The 14,832-nt window shown below is 43.1% G+C and overlaps 1 protein-coding gene across 1 annotated transcript; it reads left to right on the top strand.

Moving 5' to 3' along the window:
* Positions 1–1,257: 1,257 nt before the first annotated feature.
* On the top strand, positions 1,258–12,660 carry TOP3B (DNA topoisomerase III beta). Its single transcript, XM_054645627.2, has 17 exons — positions 1,258–1,592; positions 2,257–2,388; positions 2,608–2,714; positions 3,131–3,205; positions 4,130–4,326; positions 4,961–5,117; positions 6,195–6,308; positions 7,210–7,300; positions 7,568–7,722; positions 7,897–8,002; positions 8,337–8,483; positions 8,865–9,038; positions 9,862–9,990; positions 10,179–10,328; positions 10,743–10,843; positions 11,085–11,286; positions 12,139–12,660. Exons 1-17 carry the CDS (start codon positions 1,523–1,525, stop codon positions 12,618–12,620), a joined length of 2,589 nt encoding a protein of 862 aa, XP_054501602.1. The 5' UTR covers positions 1,258–1,522; the 3' UTR covers positions 12,621–12,660.
* The last annotated feature ends 2,172 nt before the right edge of the window (positions 12,661–14,832 follow it).

The following is a 14,832-nucleotide window of genomic DNA, read 5'->3' as shown; positions in this document are numbered from 1 at the left end:
TGGAAACATCTTCAGCCCACTGACCAAATCTCCTTAACAGGGCCCAGCATCCCCGGGAAGCAACAGACAGGGCAAAGAGTCCCTCCACGACTTGAGGAAAGGAGCTGCAGCTCCCAGGGGCAAAATCCCCTGGGGCAGCCCTTGCCTTCTCTCTGGGCAAAGGTGGGATGAGGGAAGTGTGTGCTTCTACCTGGCCTGAACCTTCTCTTCCCACGTCTTTTCTCTTTGTATTTCTGCCTAAGTGAGACATCAACATTTAACTAAAATTTAATGTGTAAAAAATGCACTTTTTCAAGAATCATTCAATATTGTTTCCATTATCTCATTGGGGTGCAAGGGAACCAGGTGCTCTTAAGACTCCTAAGGTGGATTTATTGCATTTAAGGAGATGCTGTCGATGTCCGACACTCTTTGTAGTGTGTCAGGTCTACGGAAACTGGAACCTGAGTGACAGACTGGGCACGGGCACAGCGGTCCGTGTCACTGGAACAGAGCAGATACAATTTGTGTGCGTGTTCTCTTAGAGGGGTTTGGGGATTCGTGTTCTGTGCACGTGTGTGGCTGAAGGAGAGGGGCATCTGTGCACCGTACGGCACTGTACCAGCGCTTCCCGCGGCACAGCTTTGCACACGGGCTTCCGAAGGAAGGGGTGACCGTGCGTTGTGCCCATGTCCTTGTGCCGGGCACCGCGAGTGACCCGAGCTGCGGCCGTGCCCAGCCCCGGGCCCAGCCCGGCCCCGTCGCCGGGAGCACGGGGGGTCGCGCCGCCCTGCGCCGCCAGGGGGCGCTGGAGCGCGCGGGCGCCAGCCCCGGGAAGGGTCTGAGTGTGAGTGCCTGTGTGTGTATATATATATATATATATATATATATATATATATATATATATACATAAATATAAATAAATAAATATATATAAAAATATGTGTGTGTGTCCGTGTATACGTGTACCTGTATGAGTGTCTATATGTGTGTGTGGGTATATGTGTGCAAATGTGTGTGTCCATGTGTGTGTGTACATATATGTCTGTGTGTGTGTCCGTGTGTCCGCACATGTGCCTGTGTGTGTGTCCTGTGTCCGCACATGTGCCTGTGTGTGTGTGTGTCCTGTGTCCGCACATGTGCTTCGGTGTGTGTGTCCGTGTGTCCGCACATGTGCCTCTGTGTGTGTGTATGGTGTGTATGTCTGTGTGTCCCGCGCCCGCCCGCGCCGCCGCAGCCCTGCGGAGCCGCCCGCGCCTTCCGGCGCCGTGACCCGGCAGTGACGCGGCCATGGCCGCCCGCTGAGGCGCGGAGCGCGGCCGAGCCGGCGGAGCGGGGCGGGCGGCGGCTCCTCGGCGTTGGCGCTGTGTGCTCGGCGCTCGGGTGGAAGCGGCTGCGGCCGTGCCCCTCGGCCCGGGGCTGCGGGTGCCGCCGTGCCCCGGAGCGGGCGGGCTGAGCCGCGCTCCGTCCCCTCAGGCGCGGGAGCCGCCGAGCCCCAGCTCCGCCGGGCCGCCCCCGCGGCTCCGCGCCGCAGCGGCCGAAGATGAGGACCGTGCTCATGGTGGCGGAGAAGCCGTCCCTGGCGCAGTCCATCGCCAAGATCCTCTCCAGAGGTAGGGGAGGCGGGCGGGTGCCCGTGCCCGGTGCTGAGCCGGCGGCACCGGGAGCTCTCCCGGCACGGCCGGGGCACGGGGATGTGTGCGAGCTGCCGGGGTTGCTGTCAGTGCTGTGAGGGTGAGAAACGCCCTGGGCAGCGGCTTGGTTGTCTTGGAGCCGGAGCCTCCTAGGAACGGTGGCTTCGGACAGGTTCATAACAGAATGGGATGTCCCATCACGTTCAGATTTGTATGGATCCCTGTTTAATCCAAGAATAAAGGAATCTAGTTTCAATATTTTGTGTAGCTCTAGAGTGCCTTAGAGGATACGGTGTCTGGAAAGTGCCGACCAAGTAGCAAGTTGGTGTTCTGAGATTTTTGAAGTTAAAGTTTTGTAAATCTGGAAAATAAAAGAAATTGATTGTGTGTGATCTAGAAAAGTAGCTGTATTTTTATAAGGTATCATGGTGGGAGGGAAAGGCTGGTGGAGATAATGGATAGTTTAATTTGAAGATGAAATATACTTTAAGAAAGCCCTGAATTGATACTTAATGAAATAAAAGTTTGATCAATGAGTAGCTTAAGATCTAAGGAAAGGGGGATGTAATTTCACACAAAACAATTTGTTTCACTAGCTGGGTTTTTTTTTACCTCATTAATATTTGTGATCCTGTTTTCACAGGGAACATGTCCTCCCGAAAGGGACTCAACGGTGCCTGCTCTGTGCACGAGTACACCGGGTCCTTCATAGGACAGAGTGCCCACTTCAAGATGACATCGGTGTGTGGTCACGTCATGACTTTGGATTTCATAGGTATTTGCCTGCTCATCAGATGCTTTAACTAATATGGCTTGTAGAGCTGCCAGGTCCTTCAGAAACAGCTAAGAGGTTCCTTGGTATACAGTAAAGCAAGATGTGTTAGTGTAGAAAATTTTCCATATAAATTTTGAAAGCCAAGTGTTTTGCAAAGTAAAGCTGTTTGTTTTATAAATATTTCTTCAGAGCTCCACCTAATATACTTTTGCTTTTTAGGAAAATATAACAGCTGGGACAAAGTGGATCCAGCAGAACTTTTTAGCAAAGCTCCCACAGAAAAGAAAGAAGCTAATCCCAAACTGACCATGGTGAAGTTTTTACAGGTATTCTTTCTTAGGAGTAGTATTTAGAGTTATCATTTTCTATGTTCCTAAATAGGAATTCCTCCAGGGAGTAGCTCTTTGTCACAGTTAGATCTATTTTATTAACATAGTAGAAATAATTTTTTTTTTGCTTGTTCTTACACTGTCGGAAATCTTTGTTAAATTTACTTTTCCCATTGCCTTTAGAGTTTTTTGACAGTTCATATCCTGCTTCTCAGAAATGGAGCATTGGATGCAAGCTTAGCTTTAACAGCCAGTGCAAGGCACAGCTTATAAATGCCTTCTTTAAAATAAGTCTGTGTTGGTTACTGCTCACACTTCACACACCTGCTGAAACCAGAAAAAGAAATATATAGGTAGGGAGGGGGGAGGTGTTTTTTTGAGCTGCTGAAGAACTGTGCTAATTTTTCTCACAGGTGGAGGGAAGAGGCTGTGATTGTATTGTCTTGTGGTTGGATTGTGATAAGGAAGGAGAAAACATCTGTTTTGAAGTAAGGTTTCCATTTTTTAAGACTCACAATACCATAATATATGTCTGACAAGACTATTAATGCATTATTTTATGAGTATGCAGTATAATTCAAACTAAAGTTGAATAAAGTTTTAAAGGCATAGAGGGCCTTGGTGGAAAAACTCACACGCTTTGAACTCTGTAAGATATCGGTTAAAGAGTATAAATAAATTTCAGAGGTGTTGCTCATCTCAGAAGAACAATAAGGCCTCTTAAATGTTAGAGCATTCCAGTGCTTCAAGAACTGGTCTTATTCCACAGCTGGAGTAGTTATTTTTATGTCCTTATAAAACTTCATCTCTGTTATCTTTTGTTTATTAAGCAGTTAGATGCCTTAGAGCACAGAAGCTGCTTGCAAGTGTAGGCATACTGCAGAAATTTGGCCTCTGCACGTAAAGCATAGAACAAAAATTTTGCTAAGATTTTTTTTAACATCCTATTCCCAGAAGTCTACATGAAGAGCATTTGTTTGGAGCTTTTCTTTAGAGTAAAGAAACACATTTTATGAAGTGATTGTTGTAAGTTCTTTACATACCCCTGTATCATTACTTGTGCCTTAGCAATGAGTAGAATAAACCCAGATAGACACTGGTACATATTCACCAAAAGGTGCTGCATCTGCACTGGTAAATGTCTTTGCCCTTAGCCAAAAATACTGATTTGCTCCCAGCAGTTGCTGTATAGTAAATAAACCCTTCAGTTTTGTTAATTCTTCATATGCTTTTGAGTGGATGGACAAACACTGCTCTGGCATATCAGCTAATGCATTGGCATGACATCTTGCTGACTTAAAAAAGTAGTGACACAGAAACAAATATTTTGTGGAGAGTGTTTTTTTTTTATCTTTAGAGAGAAAGCCTTTATCTTTCAAATCCTCTTTAAGTATGCTTCTGATTTTCCTTAGGTTCTTGATGCTGTTCTTCCTGTCATGAACAAGCCTCGTGGCACGGAGCGGACGATTTACAGAGCTAAGTTCAGTTCCATCACCGACACCGACATCTGCAACGCCATGAATCACCTGGGAGAGCCCAACCGCAACGAGGCCCTGTCCGTGGATGCCCGCCAGGAGCTGGACCTGAGGATTGGCTGTGCCTTCACAAGGTGACAGCACAGCCTGCAGACAGCCTGCAGGTTTTGGAAAGGTTCAGGAGTGGCTCTGTGCCCTCGTGTTTTAACCCCAGCCCAGCCCCACACAGCCACTCACTGGGGTGGAGGAGAGTTCTGGATGGGTAGAAGTAGGAAAAGTCATGGCTTGAGAGAAAGACAGTTTAATAGGTAAACAAAAGCTGCACAAGCAAAGCAAAATGAGGAATTAATTCACCACTTCTCAGGGGCAGGGAGTTGTTCAGCCATCCCCAGGAAAGCTGGGCTCCATCACACATTATGTTTACTTGGGAAAACAAATACCATCACCTCAAGTGTTCTCCCCCTTCCTCCTTATTCCCCTAGCTTTATATGCTGACCATGATGTCATATGATCTGGAATATTCCTTTGGTTATTCAGCTGGGATCAGCTGTCCTGGCTGTGTGCCCTCCCAGCTCCTTGTGAGGCAAAATTATTATGCCTTAATTAGCTATAATTTCTCAGAATGCTCTTTTCCTAATGCCTGAATGATTTTATAGATTACTCATATTTTGTGCATGTATGATGACAAAAACTTCTGCTTTTCATGGGAATGAGAATATTAATGTGTACATTTCTCATTTGTTTTTTTCCCCCTTGCCTTTCTCTTAGGTTCCAGACTAAGTATTTTCAGGGAAAATATGGGAATTTAGACAGCTCCCTTATCTCCTTTGGGCCATGTCAGACCCCAACACTTGGATTCTGTGTTGAGAGGCATGACAAAATCCAGTCATTTAAGCCTGAGACTTACTGGGTGTTGCAAGCTAAAGTAAGTTTTACAGTACTTATTTTACAAAAGAAATGCATTTGTATTTTGTTCATTCATAATTTCTTAGCTGCTGACAAGAATTCACAATGCCTATAGTTTACTCATGTGTTCTCATTCTGTTCACATGTGTGTCACCACTCTCAAGAACAGATTCCAGGATGTCAGTTTTGCATTAGAGCGCTTATTGTCTGCTGCTTATAAGAGTTCTTCAGTGCTAATCATCTAAGCTTAGATTCTGCCAAAAAAACTACTTAAAATGGTGCTCTTTTGTTCCCTGGGGTCCTTGGACTGACTGTTGTTAATTTGAATCCAGGAATTAATTAGCCTGCCAACAAACATTGGCATTGCTGAGTATTGGAATTTTAAAGCAAATAAAATGCTCATTGTGTTAATTGGCAATTGAGTCCTCAGAGTACTTTGGCAGCTTGGAGTGGTTTTACAGCCTCGCTGCTGTCCAGGCTCTGGGAGCAAACCAACAGGGTTTTATGGTTTGTGATCACAAGGATTTTTAAGCAAATGAGGGATTCGTGGTAAAAAGTTGCCATTTTTGTATTTTAAAAGTAAAAAAAAAGGTGAAATCTAGCATCTGCTGTCATCTGTTGTTATGTGTCTTGTGTGTCATGCTAGGAAACACTTGGTGCTGTTTACAGAGGGGTTTGTGCTCTCTCATGTTGGTCACTTCATACTAATTTTTGTACATGGGGCTGAAAACATGACCTAGTTATAGTTTAATACAAAAGATTGAAATCAAAATGGTAAACTTTGAATTTCTGCCTATTTCAGTCTTTACTGTTCCCAGCACTAAACAAGAACAGTATTTCAGTTCAGTCAGGAATAGCTCTGGTCATTCCCCAGACCCCAGAACTCCAAGTGCTCCATCCTTCACAAAAGCCCCCCCAAAAAAGAGTAAAATTACATGTTTGAGCACTGGTGTCCTGGGGTGGGTTTGTCCTAAACTTCTCCTAACAAATCCTCTGTGTCCTCGGATTTGCTTGCTGGACTCTTGTTGGCAATATGCATTGTCACACTTGTAGGAGTAAAGTTGATGGGAATTATATTTTTTTTTTTGTCCAATAGGTGAACCCTGAAAAAGAAAGTTCTCTCACTTTGGATTGGGATAGAGTGAGGGTGTTTGATCGTGAGGTTGCTCAAATGTTCCTGAACATAACAAAGATGGCAAAAGAAGCAAAGGTAAGAATATTTACCAAGTGCCAGTAGATCCATATTTCATTGAAAGGAAATACAATTTAATATTTCATTTGCTGTTTATTGAGGCTATTGGTTGTTTTTTTAAAGAGTGTAGAATATCTATGTTTTGGTTTTTATTTCGTTCAGCTTTATGTAAATGAGAGTAAAAGGCAAGAGATTTTTTTATTGTAGATTGTACTGTGCTGGTGTGGTCATCTCAGCAGAAGCCTCTTCTTAGTATTGACTTTGGGAATGCTCATCACTCATGATAGGAACTCTTCATTACTAAACCTGCTAGGAAATACTGTTCAGATGTCTCCAAGCAGACCTCTTATTTCCCATGAGACATTGAATAAATTGGAATTTAATTATGTGTAGGGCAATATTCCTGCAGTTAAATATTTAATTATGTGTATGGTACAGTCTTTATAGCCAATTAACTTATACTCTGCTCTGTTCAATACTTGTTTGACACTGTGTTTGGATTTAAGTGCTTTAGACATCAAGGTTCAAAGACTGCTTGAAGCTTTTAAAAATCTACATTCTTATAGTTAGGACTGTTGCTTGGAATGAGCACTAAATCCTTGTAGCACTGAAAGTAGGAGCTGCTGAGGTAAGTGGGAGTAAGGACAGCAATAAGCTGCCTTGCTGTGTTCCCAGTTAGTTACAGACCTGATCTAGTCCTGGCACAAAGGGACTTTCAGACTTTAATTTTAGAACTAGATAAAATTATCTCCAGTCATATTTTCTGAAGTAAAAATATACTGGTGGTTACTGTTTTAAGAGAACAAAGCAGATATTATAAGAATAGACAATGGTAGATATGATACATATTTATAGACATTATTAAAATTATGCATTTACCAAATGTCAGAAGTTTTACTGTGAAAATGCTCTTTTCTAGGTGGAATCTGTAAGTAAAAAAGAGAAGGTGAAGCAGAGACCACTGGCTCTGAATACAGTAGAAATGCTTCGAGTGGCCAGTGCTGCTTTAGGTAGGTACAAAAGTTCAGATTTTCACACCGTTTTAAAGCAAGTATTTTGGCTTCTCAAACAAAACAAATAATGCATCATTTTGGGCAAAGAGTCAATTTTAAAAAGCTGTTTGTCAAAAGTGAAATGTTTGACAAGATCAAGGTCAATCGTGTGGAAAGGACAAATCATAATTTATTTAAATACTTGGGTAAGGTGTACATCCAGGTGCAGCAAACCATAATCACAGGGATGTGGATATGATTTTTGTTTTCTCCTGTCCCTCTCAGGAATGGGTCCCCAACATGCCATGCAAATAGCAGAACGTCTGTACACTCAGGGCTATATCAGCTACCCTCGAACAGAAACTACCCATTATCCAGAAAACTTTGACCTGAAAGGATGTTTGAGACAACAAGCCAATAACCCTTACTGGGCAGAAACTGTGAGTACATGAAGCAAAAGCTGTACTATCATTCTCTAGTCTGTTTCAGACTAGATCTTGCTTGGTGTACTATGACCTGTAGGCCTTCAGAAACTTTAAATATCTCTAGTTTCTTTTATTTATCTTGTATTGTTATGGATTTGATGTGAGTAATCCATTTCTTCCTTCACCCAGGTAAAAGTATTGCTATCAGAAGGCATCAATCGTCCAAGGAAAGGCCATGATGCAGGAGACCATCCTCCCATCACCCCAATGAGAGCTGCAACAGAAGCAGAATTAGGTACAGGCAAATTCAGTAGTACTGGGACACTGTGTGAGGAATTCAGTCCCTTGAGATGTAAGGTGCCAGTTTCAAAATCACTGAGTTGCAACAAAAAGTAAAATTATTTGAATGGCAAGAAGTGAAGAGAGAGCAAACTTGATCCTCACTGAAACTTCTGGTGGCAGTGAAGTTCAGAGCTGCTCCAAGCAATTGATCCTTGGGACTATAGTACTGCCAAGAAGAAGAAAACAACTTAATACCTACATTTCTAGGAGAAATTTGTCCCAGAATAGTAGCTCCCAAGTAGTGAAGTTTGATTGTATTTGGTGGCTGAGGTGTTGTTTCTCCCCAGGTGGAGACGGGTGGCGACTGTACGAGTACATCACTCGGCACTTCATTGCCACTGTCAGTGCTGACTGCAAGTACCTACAAACCACCATCTCCTTCAGTATTGGCCCTGAAAGATTTACCTGTGTTGGAAAGGTGGTAACTTCACCAGGTAAGACAAATCAGAAGAAAGTATTAGCTGCAGAATATTTTTTTTCCTCATTAATACACTGAATAGATATAAAAGTGAAGCTCTGGGGACAATTGCAATTGTGAAGACTTTTTTGAGCTCTCAAAACCAGAGACCAAATTTTATCCTAATTTTCATACTTCAGTTATGATAAAAAAGTGTTATTTTTCATGTAGTAGTCTCAAAGATTTAATGCCACATTTGCCAGTGTGAAGACCAGTCTTTTTACACACAGTAAATGCCTTTTAGGGGATAAATTACACAAAGGCAGAAGTTTTTTCTTGGGCCTCTGTAAAAACAATGCAGCAGCACTACTGAGACTTTTATGGTAAACTGGCAAGTTGTTTGTTTCTTTACTTACAGGGTTCACAGAAATTATGCCATGGCACAGCATCCCGTTAGAAGAGAGCCTTCCCCACTGTGAGAAAGGAGATCTTTTTCCAATTGGTGAAATAAAGTTGCTGGAAAAGCAAACCAGCCCTCCTGATTACCTGACAGAAGCAGAACTGATCACTCTGATGGAAAAGCATGGCATTGGTAGGAGCTTGCATAATTTCCGTTGTTCTGCAGTACATCCACCAAGAGTGCAGAGTCTGAGTCACTCCTCTGCACTGTCTGTGTCAGTGATGAGCTCTCAGTGTTCATTTGGATATGTACAGTGATCATCCCTTTCCCTTGAAACCACCATGCCCATAGCTCCCCTCAGCAGATGGTAGATTGTTTCTTCCCCCACGTTCCTTTCCCTTTCTTATCCTTATTTTGAACAGTTTCTGGTTTCTGGCCAAACATTTCTGGCCAAAGCAGTATCCTTTCATAACACATCCCTGTCATTTCTCTGTCAGAAAGAGCTGATGTGTGGAAGGAAGCACCTCCTCATTCTTAGGAATGATTTCTTGTCTTCACAGCTTGCTTTAGCTTTGCTCTCTTCAGTAATCCTTCTGTATCTTATTATATAATCTACCACAATTCTACTTTCCTTTATCAGTCTGACTTGTTTCTTTTAATGGATTTTCATGAATTTGCCCTGTCAGAGCAAACACAGGCTCTTAGTCTACTGTGTTTTTCCAGAGTAAATAACTGTGAGAATAGGTGTCTTCCCAATAGTAATTCCTTGGAAGAGATGAAAGGATTACGGTTAAACCGTATGTTTCAGACTTACCAGGATTGCAAAGGAACATCAGAGTTACTAGACAGGGAGAAGTTTTGCACTGGAAGTTGGGTAACAGTAAGAAGGTATCTGAATTTAAGTAGTCTTAGGAGCCCTGTAATCTGACATTAAACCAGAGAAGCCAGAAAGAAGTCATTTGTTGAAAATTCTTTTTTGTTCAGGGTGGATATATTGTTTTCCTTTGTGTGGCAGGAACTGATGCCAGCATTCCAGTCCACATTAACAACATTTGCCAGCGAAACTATGTCACAGTGGAGAGTGGTCGGAGACTAAAGCCTACAAACCTTGGCATTGTTCTGGTTCATGGTTATTACAAAATAGGTCAGTTAAATGCTCTTCCCTTTCCCTCCTCTTCCCTTCCTTTCTCTTTACTATATCAAAGGCTGATGTCAATGTCTAAGTAACATTTCTGTCTCAAATAATGCTTATTTTGATGTCAGTTTATGTATGAATGGTTTCCTACCTCCATTTTTGACCTTTTATTGCTGCTGTCTCTGGTTTCCTGTTAGATGCAGAACTGGTTCTTCCTACAATCCGCAGTGCTGTAGAGAAGCAACTCAACTTAATAGCTCTGGGTAAAGCAAATTATCATCAGGTCTTGGAGCACACCCTTGACATTTTCAAAAGGAAATTTCACTATTTTGTGGATTCTATTGCAGGTAAAACTTTCTACATGTGAAGTTCCCTACAAGTACTTAGTTGTTGCATAGAAAATACTTATATATTAGGCTCCTTTCAGAGGTTTAGACTTTCTGAAAAGTTGTGACAGGACTGGAAGTTTCCGGTCAAATTAATTTGCTCTCCAAAGGGACTGAATCATGTCTCCAGAACTCTGCTTCAAGTTTATTTTGTGCCTGTGCAGTGGTGATTTTTTGAAAACTTGAGATTAGCTGAACCAGTATGTTTGTGCATGCTCAGTGCAAAATGCTTTATATTTGTCTTTGTAGACAAGGAGGAACATTGTGAGTAAAATATTTTCATTCTCACTTCTTCACAGGCCTAGAGGTGATTTTGTGCAAAGTTTCCTCTTAAGAACTAGAATTCTAATCTAAGTGTGATTATTCCTTTTGCAGGAATGGATGAACTGATGGAAGTGTCGTTTTCACCCTTGGCTGCCACAGGCAAACCCCTTTCCCGCTGTGGTAAATGCCATCGATTCATGAAGTACATTCAGGTCAGTTTACCTCACACTTGGAACTGGAATTTCACTTGCTGGGGGGCATTGAGTATAAACTTCTTTTCTATTATTTAACTTCAGTTTAAATGTGGTCATCACGAGTTCCTTTCTAAAACAAAAAGGCTGATATGGTTTTGCCTTGGGGAACAAACCAGAGAGCAGCTCCAGCTGGGTTTACCACAAGTTTTAAGCTCTGTTCACCCTGCAGTTGCTCAGGAGATTTGTGTTCTGTTTCCAGGCCAAGCCAAGTCGCCTGCACTGCTCTCACTGTGATGACACCTACAGCCTCCCCCAGAATGGTACCATTAAACTCTACAAGGAGTTACGTTGTCCCCTGGATGACTTTGAGCTGGTGCTGTGGTCATCTGGATCCAGAGGAAAGAGCTATCCACTATGTCCATACTGTTACAACCATCCTCCCTTCAGGGACATGAAAAAAGGTAGGAGTTGTGCAAACATGCAGGTATCATCCTTACTTGAAATAGATTAGGTACAGTCAATACAATATACTTTTTAGGAGTTTTAAAATCAGTGTTGCTTAGTATAAGGTGCTGTTCCCTTTAGGTTCTAGATACCTAAAATTTATGTTAAACTTACTGACCAAAATGTATTAGTTAACAAATTTTTGAAGGGGTTTTTTTCATAGAAGAAGTAAGAAAATAATTTACCTGCATGCGCTGTAGGTGACCTTCACAACACTCAGCATGCAGTGAAAGACACCAAGATACTGATGCCTTGCAAATTTGGGTAGTCTTGGATAGGAGTATAAACAAAGACCAGGTCTTGGGAATGTTCTGATAGAGATAAATGATGTGTTAAAAGCTGTTGAAGGATATAAGAAGAGGTAGACTTTGCAGTTAGTTTAGTGACTGTGGGACTGAGAATTAAAGTAGTGCACTGAAGCTTTTCAGCATCTTTTTATTACCATCTTTTAATTAAAAATATCTTGGACTAACAGTGAGTAGTTCAAGTATAAAATAACAGTTAGGCAGGAGCCATACATTTAATTGAAAATGTAATGAGTTTTCATCACTAATCTGTCTAAACTGCCTGTACTGTACAGTGGCAGTATATGGCAGTTCTGAAAACCATTATAGGAAAATTTTTCAGCAGGGGATTATTCTGAAACTGTGAAGAGGCAAGTTGCCATTTTGGGAGCAGTTCCATTCTTCAGTGATTTAGAAAATCTACAGTATACTCAAGTGTCTCTGGCTTCTGTGTCTCACTTCCTTCAAACTGGGTAGTGTGAGTAGTGAGATAAAGGGTGGTGTGGTTTCACTCTTCTTCCCCAGGAATGGGCTGTAATGAGTGCACCCACCCCACGTGCCAGCATTCCCTTAGCATGCTTGGAATTGGGCAGTGTGTGGAGTGTGAGAACGGGGTTCTGGTGCTGGACTCGACCTCGGGCCCCAAGTGGAAGATGGCCTGCAACAAATGCAACGTGGTCGTGCACTTCTTCGAGAACGCCCACAAGGTGCGGGTGTCGCCCGAGACGTGCGACTTGTGTGAGGCGGCGCTCGTGGACGTGGATTTTAACAAAGCCAAATCTCCCCTGCCTGGTGATGAGACCCAGCACTCAGGCTGTGTGTTCTGTGACCCCGTGTTTCAGGACCTGGTGGAGCTGAAACACGCGGCCATGAGGCACCCCATGCACCGTGGGGGACAGGGCAAGAGGCAAGGGCGGGGAAGGGGCAAAGGCCGGAGACCTGGAGGAAGGCTCAACCCAAAGAAACCCAAGGACAAAATGGCAGCTCTGGCTGCTTACTTTGTATAATGGCTACACAACAGGAAAATAAACTTCTTATAAAAATGTGTTTCTCTTTGAGTTCATTTTTAAGGATCTTTGATGTTTCACTGCTTTCCTGTTCTTAGAACAGTTAAACACCTTAGGTTGCTCCCAAAACAAACTATTCTGGGTGATCTGTCAGTAACTGAGTAAGCCTTTAATTGGGAATCATTGATACAATTAGAGCTCAAAAATAATAGGGAGACTCAAGAAGTCTGCTTGGACTGTTAACTGTGGCTAATAGAAAGGAAATGGAATGTGTCTCTTCTGACATTTCTGGGGCCTTTGTCAGCAATGCAAGTGCCAGGAATATAACAACTGATTAAAATCAGTGTTATGCTGGCATAGTCTTTAAGTGTGGCATGAGACTTGCTTCATCTGACTTTGAATCTTCAAAAATAATAAATGATTAGTAGCTGTCAGGTTTTTAAATTACATCTGCAATAGCAAGAGCACTGCTTTAAGTCTGTCACTCTGCTGCATAAGTGAATAATGCCAACAGACATACAAAGTGGAAATTATAAATGTGAAGGGGAATATCTGCCTTGAGCAGTGATTCCCAAATTATGGCCTGCACAGACAAGTTACTATCTCACAGTTAATGGGGCCCAGTGAAATGAGACCTCCTCCTGCTGCTGGAAGACAGATTGAGTATCCATGCTGGTTTATTCCTCTGTGGTCACACAGCAGATCATGTCTGACAAAGCACAGTTTGTCCTGTCTGTTCCTAGAATTGCCATTTCAGTGTTGGTTAGTTGTGGTGTCGAAAGCAGGGTGTCCTCGTGCTTTGGTGTGGAGCTGTATCTAACCACTCCTGCAGTGGGTGCCACATTGCAAAATCTCATTGTACAAATATATAATACTCTCTCCTTTCCTTCCATGGGCTCATGGCTGAGCATGTCTGGTCATCTGCTCAAGTGCAGTTTGTGTCATCTATAGCCCCAAAATGGTTTCAGCACTAGTTGAGGTCAGATGGGTGGAGCAAAGGCTGCTGCATTTCAACACAGAATGTGCAGAGAGTGACCTGACATGGGATTCATTGGCAACAGAGAGGAAAAACAAGTCCCTACAAAGGTAATTTACAACTCTGCTGTTTTAGTTGGCAAAGTGTGTGCATTTACTGAACCAGAGAACACAGCCCAAATACCACAGCACCAAGCCTGTTCCTCTGATCAAATGTTTGTTTATACACTTGGAGCTCAAACATGAACTATGTTTTACAGTACTGCTTAGAAGATCCAGCCATAGGTAGAAGTTTCTTTTTCTGTAATTCTTTTTAGTTCTTTCTGGTAAAAGCAGGCTATTTGCAGGAGCAAATAGCTTCTTTTCAGGGGAACTATGCCATTGTTTTAAAAATCAAGTTGATGTGGTGCCTCAGAGTCATAGGTCTCGGCATAAAGTACAACAGCTTCCAGGGTGCTTGTACTGATTCAGTTGTTGAAGTGCTCTTAGCTGTAGCCTGGTTTGTACACCAGGAGCTGCTCTGAACATACCTGTGTGCCCAGCTGGCTGCTGCTGCTGGCTGGGATTTCTGTAATGCTTGGAGATGATCCTGGAACTGTGGGAAACGTGTCATTGGTCATTTTCCATGGCTTCCCATCTGGGTGGGAATGCTTTCCTCTTCCTCCAAGCATGGCTTTTACTTTGGTTATTTGCAGACAAACCTTTGCTTGGAAAATCTATTTGCACCCTCCCCATTTGCATGTCTCTCCATGTCTGGTTTGTCAGGGTGTGTAATTCTTCATAATCTAATGTAGAGTAAGCATTTTAGGATAGAAAAGCCACTCACCTGGGTCAGTACTCACCTTGAGTACTGTGTGCAGTTTTGGGCATCACAATGTAAAAAAAGCATCCAAAGGAGAGCCACGAGGGTGGGGAAGGGTTTGGAGGGGAAGCCATAGGCTGGGTGTACAATACTGTCAGGCATATGGTGAGATTTTTGAGGTGATCCTGATGGCTCCTTCCAATGAGGTTATTCTAGGATTCCATTGAGTGCTGAGCGCGGAGAGGGCTCAGTGAAGAGGAACCCTGGGAAACACCTTCGTGCTCCTTTCTGCTGTTTTCAGCCCTTCTCTGGTGGCAGAGGGTGTGTGGAAGGAGAGCACCAGAAGCTGCTCTGGGCAGAGAGCGGCAGAGACTCTCTCGTCCCGCCCGTGCCTCTCGCCGCGGGCCCCGGGAGCCCCGCCCCGCATTCCAGGCA

This window comes from Agelaius phoeniceus, chromosome 18, assembly GCF_051311805.1.
Source record: "Agelaius phoeniceus isolate bAgePho1 chromosome 18, bAgePho1.hap1, whole genome shotgun sequence".
Taxonomy (NCBI): Eukaryota; Metazoa; Chordata; class Aves; order Passeriformes; family Icteridae; genus Agelaius; species Agelaius phoeniceus.
This window is presented reverse-complemented; position numbering and strand designations above follow the sequence as displayed.